The 27,390-nt window shown below is 39.3% G+C and overlaps 1 protein-coding gene across 1 annotated transcript in view; it reads left to right on the forward strand.

Moving 5' to 3' along the window:
* LOC138755486 (peroxidasin homolog) overlaps positions 1 to 27,390 on the forward strand; it is a 545,492-nt gene that overhangs the window by 158,450 nt on the left and 359,652 nt on the right. Inside the window, exon 2 of the mRNA XM_069921525.1 lies at positions 12,100 to 12,171. Within this exon, the coding sequence (XP_069777626.1) occupies positions 12,100 to 12,171 (72 nt within the window). The remainder of the gene's footprint in view (positions 1 to 12,099; positions 12,172 to 27,390) is intronic.

Below are 27,390 nucleotides of genomic sequence, written 5' to 3' on the forward strand. Positions count from 1 at the left end.
GGCTCTGTGGGACTGGGTGGTCCCGGACATGCTGGAAGTGTACAATGCTATGCTCCAGAACAAGGCCATCAGGCAGTGATCTGCATGGAATGTCCTGCAGAATCTGAGAGATAAGGACTCAATGGATTTGGTGGGTGGATCCCTGAGCAGACCGTCCAGGTCATCTGGTGGAATGCATCATTGCTAGAGCTCACAAATGAGTGCTAGGACTTGGTCTGGCTGGCTGTGAGAGGAGCTTTCCCTCCGAGATCCTTCTTGTACAACTGAAACATCACCCTCCATGCACGTTGTCCTCGGGACGGCTGCAGTAGAGTGGAGACTATCGCCCACCTCTTTGTGGAATTCAGATTTGCAAAGAATGTGTGAAGAAGGATGCAAAGGCTTTGTGCAGTTCATCCCCAGCAGCAGCATAACAGAGAAGTGTCTAATCTACAGGCTGCTCCCGGGGGTACACTCTGGGATCCAGAACTGCTGGAAGACCATCAACTCAGTGAAAGACGCTCTTTGGTCTGCACGAAACCTGTTGGTCTGTCAACATACTGAGATGTCCAACCAGCACATTCCAGACTACAGGAGTGCATGCTGATGGACACACTGAATCTTGGTGCAGCCAAAACGAGGGCACTGTGGCGAAGAACCACAGTCTTTAGTCATCCCATTACTGGACACTGAGGGAAGCTCCTCAACCAAAAAGGCGGGGGAGCGGGGGAAGAAATGACAAGGTGCCACAATGGTAGTAATGGGGTACTGAAAAAACAAATGCAACAATGTACATTGATGAGAATATATAGATTGAGAGTATGAGTATAAAAAGTCTTGAATGATTTTCTTATTTTGTAAATAATTTGTTGTGAATAAAGTATATTTTAGAAGAAAAAAAATGCATGGTATGGTAGCATTGGACCTGAAGTCAATACAGAGGATCATCAAAATGGCTGAGAAGATCACTGGGTTCTCTCTTTCCTCTGCTGACAACCTTTACCAGGAGCATTGCATAAACAGGGCTCAAAGAATTATAGAAGACCCTTTCCACCCAGCACAAAGTATCTTTGAGCCATTGCCCTCAAGAGGGAGGAGCAGGAACAACAAAACTAGGACTGTCAGGTTGGGAAATAGCTTCTTCTTGCAAGGCTGTGAGATGAATGAACAGTATCCCGTAACTGAGTATATCATCCCAAAATATTTATATATATTAATGTATGTGTGTGAGAGAGAGAGCGTGTACGTGCGCATGCAGCATGGTCTGGACATTTGCTGTTTCACTGGGTTGTGCATGTAAATGAACTTTGAATAACCAGCCACATTCTGTCTCTTCTTCCATCTTCTAGCTTCTTTCCCACAGATATTTCTGCTTCATCTTATTCATCCCATTTCCCTTTGACAAGTTTTTTTTTCTGAAAAAGACCCTTGGTCATAATGCCTCACACAGTAGCAGGGGAGATCATCTTGATTTTATTAGATTGTCTGGCTCACAAATTTATGCCACATAAACTGGATTGAAGAAAATGAAGTCATGAAGAACTAGAGAAGAAGTAATAGAATGAACTCTTGATGCTTCCATGTCAAAAAAAGATGATGTATGGTTCATTAAAATCCCAATGTATTTGTAAAAATCTTCCTTATCTTTGTGAATATTGCATAATAAATTTCACAGATGTCCATTGACTCATCTTCAAAAGCTTTCATGCATGTTTATATTCAGTGACAAGGGCAAATGCTTCAAGCTAACCACAATATCAGCAGACAGGGGGGAAAAAAAATGCATTATATTTAAAACAAAAGCAGATGCGTTTGAAGCATTGCCAGTCAGCTCCTGGTAACTGATTTGATTGATGCTTGAGTCATGCACCAAGCAGCTGAAATTTCCCAGTGATGGAACAGGATTCAGTGGCTGAGAATTGGAATGTGCAACTGTTTGATGTGATGAACTGAGGCTGGCCATTCAATAGTTTGGCCTAATATTTGCCGAGAAAATGGCAAGGGTGGGGGTGGGGGGGGGGAATAATGCTGGCAACTATTTATGTAGAAATGCCATAGCAACCAGATGAGAGCTGAAGTGTATTAAACGTAGAAATCAAAAATGTTGCTGGAGTGATGCCATTTCGATCTCAGCCTTTCAAAAGTGAGATTTTGCTGAGGCTTCCATTCAAATCCATCAGCTAGTAATAGGACAGTGAGTCTCAGAAATCGAAGTCAAGTGAGTTCAAGTTTAAAATCTTTGTTTTAACAATACGGTCAGTTCACTTCACTCAAAATTCATTAAAATAAAATACTGTAGATGATAAAAATCTGAAAAAGAAATAGAGAACTTTGGAACTCCTCAGTAGGTCAGGTGGCATTCGTGGAGAGAGGAAAGCAATTAAACTCTTCACATCAGTGACCAGTTCTGAAGCATAGATTACCTCAACAGCTGCTGCAAACTCTTTGAGCTTTCCTAATTTGACATTTTTTTAATTTTTTTTATTTTTCACACCATAAACCACATTGACCATGATACATACATTTTCCTTTACAAATATATACAGTGTCATTTTCTCCCCCCCTCCTCCTCCCATCCCACCCTCCCTACCTCCCCCCCCATCCATTTAAAGTACAAAATCTAAGATACCTTAAACCAGTCAAACAATGTTGTCATTCAATAAAAATAAACAAGAAATTCCACTGAGTCAATTCTTTTCATTTCCTTCTCCTTTCGTTAATTTAGGTAGTGAATGTCTCTATTGTGTTTTTAATTTCTATTTTATTTCTGCAAGGCCAAATCTCTTATTTGTTTCATCTTCCACAGCAATCGACTACCCATTCAGAATTTTACAAGGTGAAGTTCATTATACCTCATACAGTGAAAAGGGCAGTCTGACAATTTAAATCTAGCATTCATGCAGTCTGTAAAATCTGTACAGGTATATGGATGGAAAGGGTATGGAGTACAAGGCAGAATAATAGTTCGATACAGACTAGAAGGGCTAAAGGCCTGCATGCTAAAGAGTTCCGTGATTCCAAAGCGGATCATTGACAAAGTATAGAATTACAAAGAAAAGAAGTATCAATTTGGACGAAGCAAGGGCAGCAGAATAGCTCTTTTCAGAGGTTCATTCACGAGTCTGATCCGTCAAGGACTACATGAATGGAACTGTATCTTGATGAAAGTAGGCAGCCATTTTGTTGCTCTTTCATTGCCTGATGATATCCACAGGTCACTTGTATGCCAGCCTTTCCTGAGCAGCTTTCCCCGATGCTCCTGTTTTATTCCTCACAGTGGCTGCAGATTTACCAGAAAATAATTTTAGCTACTGCAATCATTAATGAATGTAATATTTAAGTTAATGTTCTTTCCTGTTGTGCAGAACATGAGTTTCACTAATGATGTAATAGTAGCAATGAGCTCATAAATTCAGATCCCTGTAATTTAATTGTCTAACTTTTCAGTGCAGCTGTGCTAAACAATTCCAGCCAGTCATACTGCTCATTATAGGAAGACAAAATGTGCCTAATTTGAAGCTAAAGCAATTGAAGATGATCTTAAGCTTTATTTTCTCGACAGTTCCTTCCAACAATACAGTCCCATCCCATATTAGGATTACAGCAAGAGATAAGTCTATTTGTCTGAAATGTACGAGGGAATACGATCAGCAATTTTTGTCATGAATTGAAGAACTGTAAAGTTGAACAATTTAAATTGCCTATTGAACAAATATTTCCTTTTGATTCAATCCATTTTATAAACATAACTTAAGTGGCACTATTTGGCACTATTTGCTTCTTCTCTCCCACAGTTTAACTCATTACAATCTTTTCACATTGACAAAAAAATGGCATTTGCCATACTTTACTCAAAAATCTTGTGTTTTTAGCTAAAACATTTTTTTTTAATTGATTGTTCTTCCCTTTTATATTATCTGACCATTTTAAAACTTCAAAAATATATTATTATGCAGTGCTTGGATATGAATGTGGATAGCCTTTTGGTTCAGCCATTCACTACCATTTTTTTTTGTGGTGTTGACATCTTTAGCCCTTTTCACACTTGCAAATGATCCTTTGTTTTTAAAGTGCCTTATCAGCTCAACATCAGTGTCATATGACATCATCTCAAACCGGGGATTGATGGCCTCGACCCTCAGTACAATCCCCAAAATCTGAAGATGCCGGCCTTGCAATCAGACAAGTGTGAAACAGGTAATTGGATTGTGGGATTGAAATGCGTGAGTGCAGGAAAGTGAAGGAAGAAAAAAATTAAAAAGAATATATAAACTTTGCTGTGGGAAAGTCGCAGCAGGAGAGAGAGAATAAATAAATAGCAATAGCATACAATTTTTAAACAGCGTGGGGAAGTTGATAGCGCTATAGTGCACAAATTATAAAAACCATGGGAAAAAGCAATGGCAGGCCTCACTTCCAGAATGCTGTGCAGCAGAGAAACCCCCTCCATAAATGTTCCATTGATGCAGCCGGTCATACAGCTCCTTCTCTGCCGCATGGCATTCTGGGAGGGAAGGTTCACCATCATTTTTTCCCCCACAGTATTTGTCAATTGTATGCAATAGTGCTACCAACTTTCCAATGCGAGATAAATTGTGTGCTATAGCGCTACCAACTTTCCCAAGCTATATAAATTGAGTGCTAAAGCGCTAATAACTTTCCCATCCTGTTTAAAAAGTGTCTGCTATTGCTATTTACTGCTAGCACTTTCCCAAGTCCCTTACAAAGGTGTATATAGGTCGGCACAACAATGGGAGGTGATGAGCTCATACTGTGCTGTACATAAATTGTAATTATGTTATAATTAGGCATGATTAATTTTATTCAAATATAAGATCATAATACATTGATTAGGATTTAGGGAAGGTTCACCATCTCTCGATGCACCATGACGTCGTCAATAGAAGATAGTATAGTCCTAACCCGGGATGGCTCCTTGCAAGCATTCATTGTCCCAGTTAGGAGTGGTCAAATGTGAAAAGCCAAACCCCCATTCTTATCCTAGGACACTGAATGGCCAATTTAGTGGAATGCAAGTGTGAAAGGAGCTATTGACTTTGATTAAGGGGTAGTGGACACTATTTCGAACAGATGTAAAACTGGATTTTCCAGCAATTTCCCAGAGAGGAAAATCATGCCCAAGTTTCCCTTCAACTCCCTTCTTCCAGAGCCCAAGGAGCTGCTTCCCAAATTGGAGTGTTATTTTGCCAATTTTTAGCTGCAATAGACATGAATTCTAATGTGCATACAATTGAAAAATGCAGGGAACACCATACCTTGCCTGCTTTGAGCATACAAATACTTCTGACTTCATCGATCACCATCACCTGTCAAATCAAGACCCTAACAAACTCCACTTAAAATGTGGCCAATGACATTCTCCACAGCTATCTGTCACAATAAATTCCACAGAATCTCAATCCTCTGGCTGAAGAAGTTACTCTTCAGCTCTGTTCTAAAGGATCATCCTTTTATTCTGAGATTATGCCCTCTGGTCCTTGACACTCACTCTTTTTTATATGCCCACTCTAGCACTTTCAGTACTCAGTACGTAAAATGAGATACCCCTGTCAACATCCAAACCTCCATTAAATACAGGCCCAGGGACATCAGATGCTCTTCATATATTAATCCTATCATCCCTCGTATGTTTCGTAACCTTCCCTGGATCCTCTCCAACACCAGCACATTCTTCATTCGTTCGATATGGGCTCAAAATTGCTTACAATTTATGATTTGAAAATGCTCTGTTTACAACAGCAGGATTAGCTGTGTTCTTTGGGCATCTATGAAAGATAGTTTTCCCACTTCTTGATCTGTACTCTTCCACTCTATAATTAGTGCAGGTATAATACTGGCCAACTGTTTAGACATCAGTTTTATGCCTAACATGCAAAACACTGCATGATCCAGTTTCATATCCATCTTAAGAAATCATTGAACTTCCTGGATTGAACAGCCACTCAGGGATTTTTGAAGGGACACACCATCAAGGCCAACTTGAAGTTCTGAGAGAAAAGCAAAGAAAAACCTTTGCAGATGCCGATAATCTGATATCCAAATGGTAAGTGGGGCAAGTATTCAGCAGGTTACACAACAGGCCAGATCTGTAGGCATCGTGATTAAAGTAAAAACTCATCAGGTCAACAGCTTAGTTTATATAGCAAAGATCAAGATGCATAATCAATGAATTGGACCTGAGCTCTTCATCAAATGTTAGATGCTGCCTGGCCAACTAAGTATTTCCAACATTCCTTTCCCTTTCTGGAACATTTTCTCTGAAAATGGGGACACTGGTGGGGAAAGTTGACCTCATCCTTTATTGTTGTTTTGCGATGAACTCTGGTGCAAATGCATCTTCTCCTTCTGGATAACCCTGTTGCACTGTTTCCTGGGTCCTCCCGTTCTAGGCCGGAATAACCTGCTAGAGTGAGAGGTAGGAGTCAAAGTTCAAATTTATTGTCAGAGTGCATGCATGACGTCACATACAACCCTGATTTTATTTTTCCTGCTGAGACTTCCCTGATAATTTTTAATTATCAATAACTGTAAACTGTATTTAAAAGTAAGAAATGTGTACAAAATGAAGAAATCTTATCAAGAGAAAGAAATGTTAACTGTGCAAATACAGAAAATCAATATTCAGTATTAAATAATGAGCAAGTAAAGAGTCCTTAAATGAGTCTCTAATTCAGTTGTTTAGAAGTCTGGTGGTTGAGAGGTAACGGGTGTTTCTGAAAGTAGAAGTACAAGTGTTGTGGTGCCTATACCTCTTTGCTGATGGCAGCAGTGAGAACAGAGCATGTCCTGGGTGATGTGGATCCTTGATAATTATTGCTGCTTTTTGATGGCAGTGCTCCATGTAGATATTCTCGATGATGCCTGTTATGTACTGGGCTGTGTCCACTACATTTTGCAGGGCTTTTCACTCAGTGGTATTGGTCCCCCAATACCAGGCCATGATGCAGATGGTCAGCACACTTTCCACTACACATATGTAGAGATTTGACAAATACTAACCCTCTGCAAACTTCTGAGGAAATGGAAGTGCTGACATGTTTTCTTCAAGATGCCATTATTATGATAGGACCAGGAAAGTTCCTCCATGGTGGTGACTCTCAGGAATTTAAATTTGCTCATCCTCTCCACCTCTGATCTCCAATGATCACTGCATCGTACATTTCTAGTTTTGCTTTCCTAATGTCTACAATCATTTCCTTGGTTTTGTAACATCGAGTGAGAGGTTGTTGTTAGTACACCGTTTAGCCAAGTTTTCAATTTCCCACCTGTATGCTGACTCATCGCTCCTTTTATACAGCCTATGACAGTGGTTCTCAACCTTTTTCTTTCCACTCACACACCACTTTAAGTATTTCCTATGCTACAGGTGCTCTGTGATTAGTAAGGGATTGCTTAAGGTGGTTTGTGGGTAGAAAGAAACATTTTGAAAACTACTGTTTTAATTGTACCTAATTAACTTGTTATGTGCATGGTTTCATAACTCCAAAGGAAATGGGCCAATGGCAATTTGTCTCAAGCAAAATACTTCAGTAACAATTGGGTCTAGGGCAGTGATTCTCAATCTTCCCTTCCCACTCACATACCACCTTAAGCAATCCCTTATTAATCACAGCGCACCAATGGCAAAAGGATTACTTAAGTGATATGTGAGTGGGAAGAAAAAGGTTGAGTACCACTCGCCTATGACAATAGTATCATTGTATCTGGTGTTATACTAAATCACATAGTCATAGATGTAGAGCAGGCAGGGAAGTGCGCAATCCTGTGGTGCTCTAATGCTGGTGAAAATTGTGGAGGAGATATTCTTACCAATCCACACAGATTATGGTTTGAAGGTGAAGAAATTCAGGATCCAATTGCATAATGATGATTTGAAGCCTAGGTCTTGGAGTTTCCTGATCAGTTTTGAAGGGATGATGGTGTTGAATATTAAACTATAGTCAATAAAGAGTATCCTGATGCTTGCATATTCAAGTCCAGGTGATCCACAATTCTGTGGAGAGCCAGGTCATCAAATTGGAATGGAACCATGCCACTGTTCAGACAGGAGCTGATCTACTTAAATACACTCTCTCACAACACATCGTCACTGGGAATGTGTGTGCCATTGGTTGGTAGTCATTTAGTCAGGTTACTACACTCTTGTTGGGCATTGCTACTTTTGAGGTCTGTTTGTAACAGATGGGTACCATGCCCTGTCGGAATGAAATGTTGAAGATATCTGTAAATACCCAAGTTGGTCAGCACAGGTTTTCAGTAATTGACTGTGTACTTTGTCTGGACCAGATGCTTTTCTTTAATTCACTCTCCTGAAGATAGTCTGTGTGTCATCCTCTGATACTGACAGTAGAGGGTCATCAGGGGCCAAGAAGGTGAGCAGTGGTTTTTCCTTGGTGTGTTGGCAAAATGGGTATAGAAGGTATTGAGTCCATTTGGGAGAGAGGCTTTGGGTTTGTAGCAGGTTATTATCATTTAGGTCCTGCTGTAGCTGTTAGGTGTCCTTTTTTGTTTCTATTCTCATCTGGAATCCACACTTTGCCTGAGTGATGGCTTTCAGTAGGTCATACCTGCACTTTGTGTGGAGTCCTTGATTTCCAGAATTAATTGCCGGTGATCTAGCTCTCAGGAGGTTCTGGATTTCATGTTCATCTAGGGCTTCTCTGAATGATTTGGTGGGGACACAGTTGTCCACAGCTGTTCTAATAAATTCTGTAACAACCCCAGTGTAACAATTTAGATCCTCAGTTGAGTTCTTGAACACCTACCGATCATCTGACTCAATCCTGTAAGCGTTCTTCAGATTCTTGGAACCACCTTTTGGGTGTCCTGATCTCTGGAGACTTTTTTTTAGCTTTGCCTGTATGCAGGCAGAAGGCGTACCACAAAGTGATGTGATTAGCAAAAATATAGTCTTGGAAAAAGAATGCTAGGCTTTCTTTATCTTGGTATGGAAGTGGTCAATTATGCTGAGACCACTGGTACTGCATGTTATGTGCTGGTGATAACTGGACAGGAATTTTTTTTGTACAGGCCTGATTAAAGTCTATATGTAGTGCATCTGGCTGGGCGGTCTCTTGTTTACTGACCACATCATTAAGCTCTGTGAGTGTACTTTTATAATTAGCATTGGGAGGTATAAAACTCTGGTGAGATGTGGCATGCCAAGTTGACTGGTGCATAATTCCTGCCTTCATGAGTGTTCTTCATTGTTTCTGCTGAAGGAGATTGCTGGGAGGGGAGTCAGTCAGCTGGCTAGGGAGCCAGCATGGGAGTTGTTATTGAAGACTTGTGGATCCCTCCAGCTAACTCCTAGCTGAATTGGACGGCTGGATGACATTGTACTACCTCTCAGTTTTCAAAGATTTGGATAGTTGAAGGCACAAGGATAAACTTAGGTTTGGTGTTTGTATGAACTGTGTGGCTGACAAGGCAGGGAAAGAACATTGGGTTGCAATTACGAAATCTGTCTTTCTAGGTCTTGTGTTTTCTTCTTTAATTGAACATTCCAGTCTCAGTAATGTTGACATTTACAGTTTGCCATACATGTCTGGCAGATGCCAGGCTGCATTCAACAACAGTATTAAAAATATCATTGTTTAGCAATTGAGAGACTAGAAAATAAGTGCCTTTAGAACTACAATTAGATAGAGTTGTTTTGTCTCCTGAAATCTTCATGGCAGAAAATCTAACATAGTTGAAGGACAACCCACTTGATTGGTATATATTAATTATTACGAGAGCTCATCCATGAAATTTTATCTTTGAAAAATGAATCCAGGTGGTTATAAACATTTGTTTACTGAGCTGCTGGTCAAATAACTGTGGCATGAGAAAAGGAATAAAAGCACAAAAAGTGCTCAGAAGAGGCCAATGACTGGAACAGATGATTTATTTTTAATTCCAACACGAATTATTTTAATGGGATTGAAAATGTATTTAATTCAATGCATTGTAATTTCCAGTGACAAGTAGCCAAAGTTATTCTGTAAATAGTCTCATAATTTGAATTAGTATATTGCAGCCTTCTCTTGTATAATATTTCACAGCTTGGCTGTAAAACTTGCAAAATAAAGTACAGAACATAGAGCTGCCCATGGGGAGGCACTGTAACTATTGATGCTTTTTTTTTTCAGCAAGTTTAGATCATAGAAATTACAGCGAGTGCTGACTTAGCATTAATATTTCTCACACCTAATTCTATCCATCTGCTAAAATATCTTTGAACACTTCAGATTTTTTAATGAAATTAATGTTATTAAGAAATGTAAACCAGAACACAAGTCGTAATCCTTACTATTTAGTGCTGTGATTTTATTTTTTGGCTTTGTTTGAAAGTTGGTTCGCTCTCATAATATTGAAATGTGATTTTATTCTTAGTCATTAATATGCACACAAATTTGCTTACCTATTCTGTTGTTGGTGGTCATAGTTGAGGTCTGCAAGTGCCTCTGGATTTCCCAATTGTTAATCACAGGAAACAGAAAATCTTGCAGATCTCACCAATCTCTGTTGGATTGGACTTGATTTTACTTCAGGGATGTAATTTAGTTGGAGAGAATACCGGAATGGTTCAATTATGCAGAGAGACTGGATTTATTTTCCTTGTAGTGAGGAAGGCTGCACGATACCTCATAGATATATAAAATTATAATGGTAATAGATGGAGATGGTAACAAAAACAGAAGAACATAATAAAGAGTAGCAGAGGGAGAACATGTCAGAAATTTAAGGGAGTTATGGGGGAGAGATGCATGTAGTTGGTTTTACTAAGAAGGACTGAAAGGTCTGAAGGTGGCTAAGTCACCTTGACTGGATGGAATAGATTCTTAATGGAACTAATTCATAAAGATTTTAAAATGGAAACATAATATGGCCGTGGCTTGTGATTGATAATATTTGGTATGTATACCATATAAACGCATGTAAAAGTAGACCCCCTATTTTTTTGCCCTGAGCACCCGCCCATTCCAGTACCCCGCCTGCCATCTCTCACCCAGTTTTCAGACGCTCCCTTCTGGAGCTCCCAATGCCTCGAATGCAGTCTCTGGCCTAGGACCCAGCTGCCTACCTATCGGAATTGCTGACTCCCCGACTGGGGACACTTGTCTAGGCCCAGGCTGCCCTCCCACTGGAGACCTAGCACCTCGAACACTGAACATCAGATGCCTTGGCCACAGACTCTGACCTAAGCCCTGGCTGGCCACCTATCTGAGTTCCCAACGCTTCAAAGGCAGACTTACCACCTGGTTCTGGCTGCCTGCCCATCCAAGCTCCCGATGCCCCGCATGACACAAGTACTTATATGAAAAAAGTCATATGTGTATAATTGTTGACCCCCTAAATTTTACCCAAAAAATTGGTCGACAAATTTGACTATTATACGCTATTATATATGGTATGTGTACTTTTTGATTATGGACATTAATACAAATTAGCAGTTTAAAAACTACACACATGATCAATATTATTGCATGTATATCTTAATATTTATATTACATTTTTTCACGTCTTGTGGCTCTCAAACATCTGAAGATTATCGCATGTGGCTCTTGCGTTGAGCAAGTTTGGTTGCTGCTGGTATCAGAGGAAGGATTTAATAACAGTACTCTGGCTGCACAACACAGCCTCGTCATATTTGAATAGTGTAGTGTGCACACTGTTTGTAGGAAGCTATGCTATTTTCCATTAAAATGTCCTGCAGCAGATACTCATAGGAGTTTCAATGAGAAATAAATGGCCCCATTGTTTATCAGCATAGTACATGCTGTCCCTGGGTCATGAACAGATTCTGTTTTTTGCAGTCAATTTTGCCCATAAGTGGTCCATGCCTCCACATCACTGTAATGAAAGACATCAAAAACACAGGAGACTGATTAGAAAGAACAATTACTAAAAGTGGAGAGAGCAAACTAGTTTGCCATTTATAGGGATACAGTGCCACATATCTGACTTTTGAATTAACAAAACTATGAGAGCTCGTTTGTATGCAGGAATGTTCGTAAGTCGAGTATTCTTAACTTGGCCACAGCCTCTATCAATTAAGGTTTGGAGTCAAAAATTTTCAATGATAATTGTTTAAATCTTTTTTTTATCTTCCAGGGACCTGAGATTTAATAGGATCAGAGAAATTCCACCAGGAGCCTTTAAGAAGCAGAAGAACCTGAACACATTGTAAGTGATTACTTCTGCATGGCTTATTTATCTAATTTTATACAAACACAAAAAATTGAGATGTGCAGTGATGCACCAAAATTCTGAGCAGTCAAGACATTGTTAGAAGCAGTGGAAACCTCTGTCATGATATCATATTATCTGGACAAATTTCTGTTTATCAAAACTTTGAATCCTGAGCATATTAAAACATACTGAATATGTAGATGGCATACAAATTGACTTTTAAATATACATATCTCACTTGAAATACTAAAAACTAATTTTAGAAACATCTTTGCAGAGCAAATATATAATACCTAACAGCAATGAGAATGGAAAGGAGTAATCTTATACTCCAGTATGAGAGGAAAATTACAGTTAATTAGCATTAATGAACCACATATCGATTTATTCCAAATAAGCAGTTATTTTTAGAGTTCTACAATCAAGATATATTGTTAATTACTTTAGATTTCTTTCAAATCCCATGGTGTCTGGAAGGAATTCTCCTCGTGTCTGTGTGGGTTTTCCCCGGGGGTTAGTTTCCTCTGGTTGTGGGTTAATTGGGTAGCACGGACGCATGGTGTGAAGTGGCCTGTATGTCTAAATCAGTGGTTCTCAACCTTTTTCTTTCCACTCACATACCATTTTAAGTATTCCCTATGCCATTAGTTCTCTGTGATTAGTAAGGGATTGCTTAAGATGGTATGTGAGTGGGAAGAAAAAGTTTGAAAACCACTGTTTTAATCATACTTAATTGATTTGTTATGTGCATGGTTTCATAACTCCAAAGGAAATGGGTCAATGACAAATTTTCTGAAGCAAAATACTTCAGTAACAATTGGGTCTAAAGCAGTGATTCTCAGCCTTCCCTTCTCACTCACATACCACCTTAAGCAATCTCTCACCAATCACAGAGCACCGATGCCATAGGGATTACTTAAAGTGGTATGTGAGTGGAAAGATAAAGGTTGAGAACCACTGGTCTAAACTGTATATCCTTGCAGGAAAATTTGCTAGAGCTGTTCTGCTGGGTTTAAACTAGATTTGCAGGAGGATGGGAACCAGAGTGTCAGAAGACATAGAGGAGTGAAGGAAGGAAAAATTGATATGAAAATTGCATGCACCATGAAAAGTCAATGGGTTGTATGTGGTGGAAATGTTCTCAGGTGTTCATTAGTGAAACTTGGTTGAGGGAGGGGAAGGACTGGCAGCTTAATGTTCTGGGTTTTTGTTGCTTTAGATGTGATAGAATGGGAGTATGAAAGGGGGAGGAGTGGCATTGCTCGACAGGGAAAATATCACAGTTGTGCTCAGGCAGGACCGACCAGAGGACTCATCTACTGAGATGGTTTGGGTGGGTGGAGCTGAGGAATGGGAAAGATATAATCACACTTGTGTGGTTGTATTATATACTGGCCAATAGTAAATGAGAATGAAGGAACAAATCTGTAGAGAGAAAGGAGAAAGTTGCAGGAAAAATAAAGTTGTGATAGTAGGAGATTTTGTTTTTCCACATATTGACTGGAACTCCTATACTATAAAAGAGCTGGATGGCTTGGAGTTTATCAAATGTATTCAGGAAAGTTTTCTAAACCAATGTATAGAGGTAGCACCTAGAGAGAGTGCAATACTGGATCTCCAATTAGGGAATGAGACAGGACAAGTGACAGAAGTATGTGTAGGGAAATATTTTTGGCCCAATGATCGTAATGCCAATAGTTTCAAGTTAATTATAGAGAAGGATAGGTCTGGGCCTCAGGTTGGGGTTCTAAATTTGAGAAAGGCCAATTTTGAGGAAAAGAGAAAGGATCTCGTATGTGTGGATTGGGATAAGATGTTTTCAGGCAAGGATGTATGAGGTAAAAGGGAGAACTTCAAAGGTGATATTTTGAGAGTACAGATTTTATAAGTTCCTGGCAAGATTAAAAGCAAGGTTATCAGGCATAGGAAACCTTGGTTTTCAAGGAATATTGGGGATCTGATTTGGAAAGTGCGTAGCAGGTATAGGCAACATGGAGCAAATGAGGTACTTGAGGAGTATTTAAAAAATGCAAGAAAAACCTCAAGAAATAAATTAGGAAGGCAAAAATAAGACTTGAGGTCACTTTGGCAGACAATGTGAGGGAAAATCCTAAGCATTTCTACAAGTGTATTAAAAACAAAAGATAATAAGGGACAAAATTGGTCCCCATGAAGATCAGAGTGGTTGGCTTTGTATGGAGAAAATGAGATGGGAGAGGTCTTAAATGATTTTTTTTTGCATCAATATTTACTCAGGAAACTGGCACAAAGTCCAGGGAAGTAAGGAAAACAAGCATTGAGGTAATAAAACCTACCTACACATGAAAGAGGAGGAGTGACTTGCTGTTTTAAAGCAAATAAGAATGGATAAATCCCCAGGGCCTAACAAGATATTGCCTCAGATCATGATGATGGCTAGTGTAGAAATTGCAGGTACTCTGGCAGAAATATTTAAATTGTCCTGAGCCATGGGTGGGGGGGCTAGAAGATTGGAGGGTAGCTCACTCCGTTGTTTAAAAAAATTCTTCAGAATTAACCCTGGATATTATGACTGGGTCGCCTGATGTCAGTGGTAGGTAAATTATTGGAAGGTGTTCTAAGAGATTGGATAAACAATTATTTGTATAGCCAGAAACTGATCAGTAATAGTCAACATGACTTTGAACATGGTAGATCATGTTTAACTCATCTTGTAGAGATTTCTGAGGAGGTTACCAGGAGATTTGACAAAGGAAAACCTGTGGATGCTGTCTACATGGACTTTAGTAAGGCTTTTGACAAGGTTCCACAAGGAAGGTTAGTCAGGAAGGTTCAGATGTTTAGTATTCATAGTGAAGTAGTGAACTGCATATGACAATGGCAGGATAGGAGAAGACAGAGAGTAGTGGTGGATGATTATTTCTCAGACTGGAGGCCTGTGACTAGTGGGGTGCCTCAGGTATTGGTGCTGGGACTATTGTTGTTTGTCATCTATATCAACGATAATGTGGTAAATTGAATCAGCAAGTTTGCAGATAGGACTAAGATTGGAAGCATTGTGGACAGAGAAGAAGGTTTTCAAAGCTTACAGAGGGATCTGGATCAACTGAAAAAAATGGGCTGAAAAATGACAAATGGAATTTAATGCAGACAAGTGTGAAGTGTTGCATTTTGGAAGGACCAAAAAAGAAGGGGCATACACAATAAATGTAGGGCACTGAGGAGTATGGTAGATTCCCTCAAAGTGGCTTCACAGGTCAATAGATTATTAAAAGGCAAAGGTTCCATTATTGTCGCATAATTACCACATTTATAATGTAATATACATGAAATTCTTTAACTTTTGTCTACTGCACATTGGCCTTCATAAATCAAAGTATTGAGTAAAGGAGTTGGGATGTTACGTTAAAGTAGTACAAGACATTGGTGAAGGCAAATTTGGAATATTGTGTGCAGTTTTGGTCACCTTACTACAGGAAAATAGAAAGTCTGCAGAGAAGATTTACTGGGACGTTGCCTGAACTTCATTAACTGAGTTACAGGGAAAGGTTAAACAGGTTAGGACATTATTCCCTGGAGTGCAGAAGAATAAGAGAAGATTTGATTGAGGTACTTAAAATTATGATGGGGATGGACGGAATAAATGTAGATAGGCTTTTTTCCACTGAAAGTAGGTGAGATACAAACCAGAGGACATGGGTTAAGTGTGAAAGGGGAACATGAGGGGTAACTTATTCACACAGAGAGTGATGGGAGTTTGTAATGAGCTCCCAGCTGAAATGGTGAATGTGGGCTCAATTTTAATATTTAAGAATAATTTGGATAGGTACATGGATGGAAGAAGTTTGGAGGGCTAAGGACTGCATGCATGTCAGTGCAACTAATAAAAGGTAAAAGGTTCGACACAGTCTAGATGGGCAAAAGGTGCCTGCTTCTGTGCTGTAATGTTCTGTGGTTTTATGTAGAAGGAGATAAATAGTATATCACGTGGGGGGTGGGGGGTGGGAGGGGGGGAAGGTAAATCAAGGGAGAAGAAATTCAGATAGATGAAATACAATGTTAATAAATTAGAAGTCATCCACTTTTGAAACAACAATGTAAGATCAGATTATCATTTAAATCAATGGTTCGCAACCTCGTTCTTTCCACTCACATACCACTTTAACTATGCCCTATGCCATCAGTGCTCTGTGATTAGGAAGGGATTGCTTAAGGTGGTATGTGCGTGGAAAGAAAAAAAGTTGAAAACCACTGCTTTAATCATACCTAATTGACTTGTTATGTGCACAGTTTCATAACTCCAAAGGAAATGGGCCAATGACAATTTTTCTCAAGCAAAATATTTCAGTAACAATTGGGTCTAGAGCATTGATTCTCAACCTTCCCTTCCCACTCACATACCACCTTAAGCATCCCTTACTAATCACAGAGCACCAATGGCATAGGGATTACTTAAAGTGGTATGTGACTGCGAAGAAAAAGGTTGAGAACCACTGATTTAAATAGTGAAAGTGTTGTGCAGAGGGATTTGGGAGGGCTTGTGCATGAATCACAAAATGTTGATCTACATCTTGAACATGTAATCAAGAAAGCTAATAGAATGTTTACCTTCATTGCCAGAAGGATCGAATTTAAGAGCAAGAAGGTTCTGCTACAACTGTACAGGGTACTGACGAGGCCACATCTGGAGAAATGCATGCAATTCTGGTCCCTTTACTTGAGAAGGGATTGAGAGGTTGTGCACGTGAGGTTCATCAGGTTGATTTCAGAGATGAGAGGGTTCGCCTCTGAGCTGATCTTATAAAAGTAATAAATAAGGTAGAGGCAAGAAGATTGTTTCCACTGGTAAGAGAGACTCATTCTAGAGAATGCAGCCTCAGGATGTGGAGGAGTAGATTTAGAGCAAAGATTAGTAGTAACAATATTTCCCAGAGAGAAGTGAACCTGTATGGCATTCTGCACAAGAACTACCGCATTAAATATATTTAAGACATAGAGTTGCACAGTAAGGAGATTAAAGGGTGTGTGGAAAAGGCAGGAAGTGTAGTTGAATCCACAACCAGATCACCCATGATCTTTTTGAAAGAAAGTGAAGGCTTGATGAGCCCAAATGACTTGCTCGCGCTCCTATTTCTTACATGCTTATGAACATAATGCTATTGAACAAGTATTGTGCAGATATTACCAGATCAGTGATAATCTCATAGTGCCCTCAGAGGGCTTTAACAGTTTATTCCTGATCCTAGCCTTCTCATTTTATCTATTCTAGATATCACTATGCATTATTTGTTTGGAGAAGTTCGTTATCAAAATCTGCAGTTAGCTCAATCTCCAGGGCAGCCTGTTTGTATTGCTCCATTTCCTACACAATCATGTTTCCCTCGGAGAGGTTATTTGATCTGAAAAATGGTAGCAATGTACAAAATTAGAAAACAGTGGGCATGAGTAAATGGAAAGTCCAAATAAATTAGTCAAATAAAGTTTTTTGTTCTTAAATCAAAAGGTTTTTAACTTTCTGTCTCCTACTGAAATGGGTAGAGCGACAGAAACATCCTTTGTGTTTCAATAATGAAATACAAAAAAAATTGCTGAGTAAAAGCTTTTACAGTAAGGGTAAAATTCTGTCGATGGCTAACATAGTGTATTGCCATGAGATTCAACTCTGAAATTCTCAATTCAATTGTATTTTTTCTTAATCTAGATTCAAGATTCAATTTATTGTCATTGAAATAGAATTATGTCATTTTACATGAAAGTGCTTTTGCCTGCTTTAAAGCAGACAGTTCTGCCATCGGCAAAAATTGCCTGAAGCACCTCTTAAAGTCAGAGAAAGAAAAGCGAAACAGAGTCCACCAGAGTGACCAAGTGTCCGTAGATTCACCTCCAGCTCTTTCACAGCCACACAGAGTGCAGTTCAAACCATTGGCAACCCGAGCAATTGTTTTAAAATGTCAGCAGCTGGAAGGGGCTTTGAGATCTTTAAATCATCCCATTTTCTTTCTATACCTTACCTATTAAAGTGCCTGTCTGAATGTGACTTAAACTCAGCGATTGTACCTGATTTCACCACATCCTCTACGAGTGGGTTTCAACATCAATACACGCTGTAAAGAAAAACTTGCCCCGCAAAACCCTCCCCTTTAAATCCCCTTCCTCTCACCCTAAATGCAGGTTCTCTTGTTTTGATATCTTGATCACTGGGAACAATTTTGATCATCTATCCTAAGTATTCCTCATATAATTCTCCATCCCCTGAAAGGAGACACATAACTGATTAGATACATGTATGAAATAGAGGTGAATGGAAGAAGAGGTGTATAGTTCAAATAGAATGATCAAAACAGAGTGAGAATGGACAGAATTCTGGTCATAAAAATAAACCAGATGTCAATGGTTGTGCCAGACACTCAAACAAAATCATGAAATTTATGTATATCCCAAATGTTGATTCATTTAACAAACATACAAGCTGCAAAACTATTTCAGCCCAGTGCCATTGGAGTTAAAAAAAAGAAATTGGAACACATGATCAGAAGTCAAAAGGGATGAGGAATGGTTATGCAGACGTCCTTAAAATTTTATTTTGGTATTGCAACTTCTTGAGTTCATCACAAACTGTCTCTTGAACTTTCTATTCGCATTGTTGCAATCTAGCTAGGAATAAATCACATGATCTAATCCTCAAATTCATGGCAGGTCTGTGAACATGACTTGGTTAAATCTACAATATTTCTAAATATTTTATCGTCAAGTTTATTGTCATCTGATTGTTCAAGTGCAACCCAACAAAACAGCGTTCTCTGATTGTTGATGCAAAACACACAGAAACACAACCAGACATAATACACATACAGTCAAATATTACATATGCAGGACAAGTATTTTTATATACAAATAAATAAATATTATTTTGTAGATACGAGAGTTAACGGTTAATGTGAGCAGTTCCTTTGGTTGTTCAGATTCTCACTGCCCGTGGCAAGAAGCTTTTCCTCAGCCTCGTGATACTGGCTCTGATAATCCTATATCTTTTTCTCGATGGGAGCAGTTGAAAGGTGCTGTGTGTGGGGAGGAAGGCATCTTCAATGATTTTGCACATCCTCTTCAGACAGTATTCCGAATAGATCAAGTTGTTGCCCACATCCTGGAGATCTGTACATCACAGCCAACAATCTTTCTTTACCCCTGCCATTTCATAACTTAACCCACAATGATTCTATATCTTCTGCTCCTGTCACCTCTTTCCAATGATTTAATGTTGTTCCGTACCAAAAGCCACACACCCTCTCTTTTTCCTGCCTGTCCTTTCGATACATTGTGTATCCTTAAACATTCAGTTCCAATAACATCTATCCTTTAGCCACTACTCCATTTTGGCTATGACATAATACCTGCCTATCTGCAGTTGTACTATGTCATCCACTTTATACCTTGTTTTGTGTGCTTTTAAATACAAAACACTTAACCCCTTATTTATTACATTTGACTCTGTATCCTTGTTCCTCCCCATGGCTGCAATTTTGGCCTGTCTGTCTGTCCTTCCACACAAACTCCCTACCAGCTATCCCTGCTTAAGCACCAACCACCTCTTCCTTTGCTTCTGTACCTTGGTTCTCATCCCCCTGTGAATCTAGTTTTAACCCACAGAGACCAGTTGAAGTGGTCTTCCCATGCTAAATGTTCTGTATCATTAAAAGGTATCGTTACCATAGGAAAACCTTGATTACTATGTGTTGGTAAATGGGTACAGGTGAAACAGCAAGATAAATTCCCATATAGCTATCTGATTTGAATTCTCTTTCTCCTTCATCAAGTTACTCATTACAAGGGTGCCCAAAACAAAGCTGAAAATACCCTTAAGTACAACAGTTGTCTATTTTCGCCATTCAGGACACCGTCTTTTTCCAGGGCCAATCCTTTTATAGTCCGTGTGATGCATCTACTGAGGGTGCTCCTCAATCTTTACTGCTGTGGTTATCTCCTGGCCAAATTCTGTGACCTGGTCCCTCTGGATTGTCTTCCTCTTTCCTCTGGGCATCATGCACCTGTGAATGTAAGGTCTCAAGAATTTAACTGATGTTATTACTTGTCCCTTTCTTATGAAAAATGCAAGAGGAGCTCAAAACCTATCTGGGGCAGATTGAGTCTTTAAAGCTGGAAGATGAAAAAATCAATTAAAAATTTAATGAAGATACTTCAATTCAAACAACTTTGCTGTATAATGATCAACTGAATACCATCAAAAATGTTTCAATGTTGATTTCCAAACTAAACTTGAAAAGAAAAACAACTTTTCTGAAATTACTTCTGTGCTAGTATGTGATTGCAGGTCATGTCACACCAAGGCTGTATCAACACCAGCAGGAGTTCACTGCAAATGAGCATCTTCTAAAGCTGATATTAAAATAATCAGCAGATGCTAAATTCATTTGAAAAAAATTATAATATTTAAGCACAGAGGTAGCAAATGAATGGAAATATAAGTGTCGTAGTTAGGCTCTCAATGTAACCAAAGAACTGTGATCATATGAAGTAGAAGACTGTTTACTGGACTCTGCAGTCTTGTCTCCTTCATGAATGATTTAATTTGCCAGTTGGAGATATTTTTGGATTTGGGAACATAGTGTGCGTATTCCTCATTGCCAAAACATATGCCATAATTATTTAAATTGTTCTGAGGATAAAATATTCTAAATTGCATTTATTTTTAAAGGTACTACTGAAGAACACATAGTACTACTGATGCAAAAAAATAAAAACACAAAGTTTGTACATTCATAAAGTAGATATAAGTAAGAACATAAATTTTCCTCAGCTTGGTACTCAAATGGTAAGCATTAATGTACAACTGTTACAAGTCCAGAGGGCCCCAAAACCCAGCAACAATAGATATGCATCACGACAAAGGGTTACTTAAACAAAAATTGCTTTTAATGATCTTTGAACATGAAAATAGAATCAAACTTTAACTTATCTCTATTGACTCACTTAATCCCGTTTGAATTCTAAGTGCATGTGTGTGTAAGTTCAGCAAAGTTCTTTGGTTCACAGTCCAATCTCACTGGTTGTAGGCAATGCTAATACTGTGCACAGAAGTTAACATTAATAAAGTTCACCAAGCTTTGGTGTTTAATAGGTCAATGGTTTTTATTGTTCCAGGACATCCACAACTGATTCCTTTTTAATCAGCCACTCCAGTGTCTTGCTGATGAAACATGCCCCCTTAAGGGTTCTCCAGATGATAACCTCTTTCTTTCGGATCACCACAGAGTTTCTTTCAGTTTCGCCTCTTCCAAGGGAAACATCGGACAGCCAATCCTCTCCTTTGACCAGGCCGTCTTCCAAAGCTTCCCAGCTTGTTCCTCTGGAACCAATGTCTGTCTGTCTGTCTGTCTGTCTGTCTGTCTGTCTGTCTGTCTGTCTCTCTCTCTCTCTGTCTCGCTCTCTCTCTCTCACTCCCTCTAACTCTGAGACCAAAGTCTGCTTTTTTTTTCTGCTCTCTGCCTGCAAAGATCACATGACCTTCCAGACTGTAAGTTCTGTTTTCCAGACAAAGCTGCCACTGCATGTTGTTACATTTGTTGCCTTTTGCAAAGAACAATCCATTATCAATCTCTGAGCCCTCTTGCAAAAGCTCCTGCAAAAAAATTGTGTTTTAAAGTGTTTGTGTGTGACCTGCTCTAATAAACCTTTCCCAACTTATCTCCCAAACTCCTCTATATACTCTGTCACACAACCCAGAGGGCACTTAATTGCTTTAGCAGGATCATTTTACTGACAAATAATACATTCCTGTGCCTTTGTGCCTCTTTTCTCAAATTAGTGTGCCACTCCTAACATTTTGCACTTTCCTCAGGCATCAAAATTGATCTGATATAGTTAACAAAGCCCATTAAAAATAAGTCCTGAGGTTGAGCCCCATATATAACCATATAACCATTTACGGAGCGGAAACAGGCCATGTTGGCCTTTCGAGTCCGCACCGGTTCACTGATTTTGTGCGCCCTCTTCAGGCTTTGGTCCCGGTAGATCTTCATTCATTAACGATGGATGAATTCAATGCAGGTGGAATCAGTAACTATCTGGAACTTCCAACAATCCAAGAATAGTGAAGCCATCAAGCAGGCGAGCAGCATTTTAAAAAGTAATAAACACTAATCGTAATTCTTTTTATAAATCATATCACAGAAAGTAAACATTTGGACAGGCATATAAGATTAAGGGAGAAGTAGAAATATTAAACTTTGCTGAAAATAAGATTTGAAATGATAAGGAGTATATTAACAGAGTATGGAGTGAATGATACACCAAAATGCAAAATCAGATCATTGGCTTTGCAGAGATTGATCAGCAGCATTTCCCCCCCTTTATCGACCATTAAAAATTACATATTCAATATTTTATGGGCTTTTATAGTCAGAAAATCACATAGTCAAGTTCATTTTAATGAACGAAGACTACATAACTGCAGTCGTAGACTGTCTGAGCTTTCTTTACTGTTAACAATGCTAACTTATGACTGTACTGCCTGATTCAATTCAAATAGAATCATTATATGTGCAGTTTGGGTCACCAAATTAGAGGAAGAGATGTTTTGAGTTGACCATGGTGGGCTATTAACAACATTTTTTTAACTTTCACTTTAATATTCAATAGTTGTGAAGCCACCGCATGAATTGGCTTCTGCATTGAATTGATAGGCGACCTGTGACATGTGTCTGCCAGTTTAATTCCACAAAATGCTAATATCATATTTATTTCAGAGGAGATTCATTCCAATATGAGTGAAGCACTCGAGAAGAAAGGTTTGAATTACTGCTAATGTCGCATTCAGCTCGAGTGTTTTTTGTTTAACCCCTCCTTCCTCACGCCCTGCACAGTATCAGTACACAAACATAAGTGCTCGAGGAGCCTGAAAGGTGGGAAGCAAACTTCTTCATATTTCTTTTTTCCAAAATGAGCAACAATTTTCCATCGAAACTGAGTCTGAAACTTTGTTTAGCTACTCCTTCACCTTCTTCTTCGTAACTAGTGAGAGATGTGGCTGGTGACTGTGGCGGGTGTTGTGGGTGCTGGGGTACACATGAGGGTGGTCTTGCCCACAGAGAATCTTCCGAATCCTCATCATTCTGCAAGAATAGGGTCGCCATGCCTGACATCGGGTCCTTTTATCACCACCTGTTTGTTAACCATCTGGCACCTAACTCTGCTCTCATAATTTCTCCAATTTTTCTCCTGATTGTCATCCCACTTACACTCAGCCTGCAGGACCTCCCAGTCTTTGGGTGCAACCTCCTTTGTAGATAACACTATCCCTCTATGACTTGCATTTTCCCTCCAGCTTCTTTCTTTAGAGTTTTGCTTTCTTTTCTATCCTTGTTCCTTCCATTCTTGTATACACTTTCTCCATTGCTTTCCTACATTTTTCTTCCATAGTAGTTGTTCTGTTTTTTCTATATCCCATTCGGACCTTGTTTCTCCCAACTGACCATGCTTCAATACCCATTTTTGTTAATGCTGTGGACACGTCAAAATTCTTTAACGTGTTATTTATACAAATAACATATTTGTTGTACTGCAGTGCCCCCATCAATCTTATCCATAATCTCCTGCCTGACTTGCAAATTAAGCTTTTATCTGGGCCTCTCTAGCCAACCAGTCGAATTAAAATTTAATCTCAGGCAATCATTTATCCATATAACTACTGCAGTTGTGCATAACTTTAAATCTTATACCATATATTACGCAGACCTGTACGCTTTGTCGTTTTGCATCTCCTGGATCTTTTCTGGATCTGGCAGGGAACTAGCTCAACCTCAGATAAGGGACTACCGTGATCTTGGAAACTGGAATGGGAGGGATTTCAATGGATCTGAAGGTGCCTTTTATCCTCCCTCTGGCATCCCAAATGCTGATAGTCTCAGTGACTCTGTCCTGGCGAGATCATGCCAAATGCGCCAATGTTAAAGTCAGCCCATACTATAAGAAAAAAAAACAGAAGAACCAATTAAACATACAACAATTTCTTTATTAACCCTTTGAGACGCTAGCAGGAGTGAAGAGATTCAACCAGTTTGCCCCACACACTCAAAGCATCGGAGTGTTCATCGTACATTTATACATAATTTATACAGGCATCTGCTTGAGACCTTTACAAGTTTGACACACCTGCATTTTGTGTTTACCATTACATGTTACCTTGTAATGTCTACAAATGTTCTGGGAAAGTCAGAGTGTCTTGAAGCCAAGGTTTATTGACATTCTTGTGAAGTTAGAACAGCACAGATGTTAAGAATGTAATTATATTCCCACTATTGCACAAGCAGCTACTGTATCCTTAAATCCATTAACCCTTTAAGCATATTCATAAATCTTATTATTTCACATATTGGATGTGACACTGTTATCTTTTCCCTTTACTATTCCTGATCACTCCCAGATAGAGAAGAGTTTAAGCTAGTGATTGATTCACTAAATTAAAGAATGGATGCACATGGTGCATATTCTGGGAGGGACTGTGAAGAGCAAATGCAAACGACCATCAATGAAGATGCTGAATTCAATTCAAATGTATCAAGAGCGAATTGTGGTGACAACCTAAACAAAGTAGCAAGTTGTGTAGTTTGACTAAGGGAAGGGAAATCCATTATGATCCATATGAAGCCAGCAAGAAGGTGCTGGGTGTTTGAGCATGACAGAAATAAGGGAAGATTTTGTGCAAAGTGGTGGAGGATATGAAGATGGTTGAGGATAGAGTTAGAGATGGAGACAGATGAAGAGGTGCTCATCCTTTCAAGTGAAGAGACTACTGAAGAACATCCAGCTGTGCATGTTCAAACAGTGACATAGTTGGAGCTGATGATATCAGGAACCATAGAACCATTAAAAAAAACTACAGCCACAGAAAGCCCCTTCTGATCTGTTGAACTATTATTCTGCTAGGCCCACTGACCTACACTCAGTCCTCCATACCTTGCCCATTTATATACCTGTCCAAATTTTTCTGATATGTCATAATTGAGCCCGCATTTATCATTTCAGCTGGCAGCTCATTCCATACTCCCACCACTCTCAGTGTGAAGAAATTCCCCCTATGGTTCCCCGTAAACCTCCCCTATAAGTTGGTTCTTCAAGTCCTGGCAACATCCCAGTAAATCTTCTCTGCACTCTTTCAATTTAATTGATACCTTTCCTAAAGTTAGGTTAACAAAATTGCACATCTGAAGTGTCTCCTACCTCTATCCACCTTCTACCTGATAGCCTGCTCTCCTCCCTCACCCACTTTTTATTCAGGCATCTACCAATTTTTGCTGATAACTAATAAAGAACTCAAGCCTCAGGCACTTGTTGCCTTTTACTTCTGATGGATGCTGCATAACCTGCTGAGTTTCTCCAGCACTTTCCTGATTTGAACAAGTCTCAAGATATTTCTTGATTCTTGAAGTGGATCAGCAGAGCAGGAGAAGGTGGTGGATGACATATTTGACAACTATTTTGGCCTTGCTGAGGAACAATAGATCCAACTTGCCCTTGTGTCTTTCCAAATCAAGCTCGTTAATACAAATTTAGAAAAGGAGGTAAAAGAACGGGCATCTGTGATGTGGCAAGGAAGATGGTGTGCATAAGAAGCCACTTCTGAGATTTTTTATAAATATTTTTATGTTTATAGGATGTGAATGTGACATTGTAAAGTTGTTTTCCTTCTCATTTCTCAATTATCACTTTATAAATGAAGGTGATAGAGAATGAAATTTCATTTTAAGGCTACAGGCCCTGATTGTGCCTAGAAATTAATGGGATTCCTGTTAGATCAGAGCAGAGTTTGGAAGTCAAAATTGCTTAGAATCGATTTTTTTAGCCATGGTTGATCTTTAAACTCATTTCCTTGTGGTCCACCCTGAAACCTTACACAGTCAAAATGAGTACATGCTTCTTGTGATGTCATCAAATGTGGCAGCCAATTCAATGGCTGGAAGATCCCACAATCAGCAATAAGATAAATTGCTAAGTGATACTTTTTTAGTGATATTTGGGGTTTTATGTTGATATTAATTACCCTCTTCAGGGTCAAGCTCCTTAATTGTCATGTACTTCATACACAAAATTGTGTTTATTTTTGTTTTCCTGTAAAGGCACACAGATAGGCATCACTGGCCTAGTGTCCCAACCAAGAAGGGAACGAGAAGCAAAAGAGAGTCCCTTCATGGATACAGAGTGACCATGAAACTGCTGTTGCAACCACCTCCTGTGCTCCCATGATCTCCATAGTGCCCTGGCATTCTTTTTAGTCCAGCGGTGAACTTAATCTCCAGTATGCAAATTGCCCTCCTTGGCCTTTCTTTCTGAACTGAAAGCTATTAACAGCAGATGGCCTTTAGGACCTCTTTTCCTCTTCCCCTCCCAAATTCTAGTCTCGAAACCTGCATCCATGAGCAGCCCATCCTCTGATATGAATGCTTTGACTGTTGAGCCTCTCACAAGTCTGCAGCTGCAGTCTTTCGACCCTGTAGGGTCTTCTCCCAAGTTTATCCTCAGAAGGGTTCCATTTGATCTGAACTTATCTCAAAGCCTAATTAGAACAGCCTCAGTCATCTCATTGTCATATTGGTTGCAGCAACATTGCTTGATTGATTGAATCAATTTAAAAAAAAGCTGCTGAAACATTTATGCAACAATTTCGTGATGCTTGTATTCCATAAACAAATAACTTGAAAGAATTTAACTGATTGTAACTTCTTGTGCTTTGGGTCTTCTCTCATTTCTCCTTGGATTCCATATAGTTTATTTATTCAGTTATCTTTATCTTGGTTTGAAGATTGGTTCTTGTTTGCATTACTGACTGCAACCCTGATAGCACCTAAATGATATCCCATGACTAACAATCTCTAACATGGCCTCCCCTCCCTGGTCCTGCTTTGATTCCCACGCTCTTTTGTCCTTCTAAACTCCTGTATATCTGCATTCTTTTTACACTTGACCTCCCTTAAAACCTATCTCTTTGATCATCTGACCTCATATTTTCTTCATACTATCTGTAGCTATGCGCTACTCTAAAGACACACACGTAGTATAGTCAGGTTAAGCCTTGAGTTTTATTAGGGCACTGTTCCCATTGTGGTGCCCCTTGGCTGATGTCACAACATGCATAACAAAAGCAGTTTCCCACGTACGGATACTTTCCTGCATAACAATGCCCTTCTTCCCCGCGTGCTGTCCCTCTCTGTTGGCTGCTCA

Source organism: Narcine bancroftii, chromosome 2 (assembly GCF_036971445.1).
Source record: "Narcine bancroftii isolate sNarBan1 chromosome 2, sNarBan1.hap1, whole genome shotgun sequence".
In the NCBI taxonomy this organism is placed as follows: Eukaryota; Metazoa; Chordata; class Chondrichthyes; order Torpediniformes; family Narcinidae; genus Narcine; species Narcine bancroftii.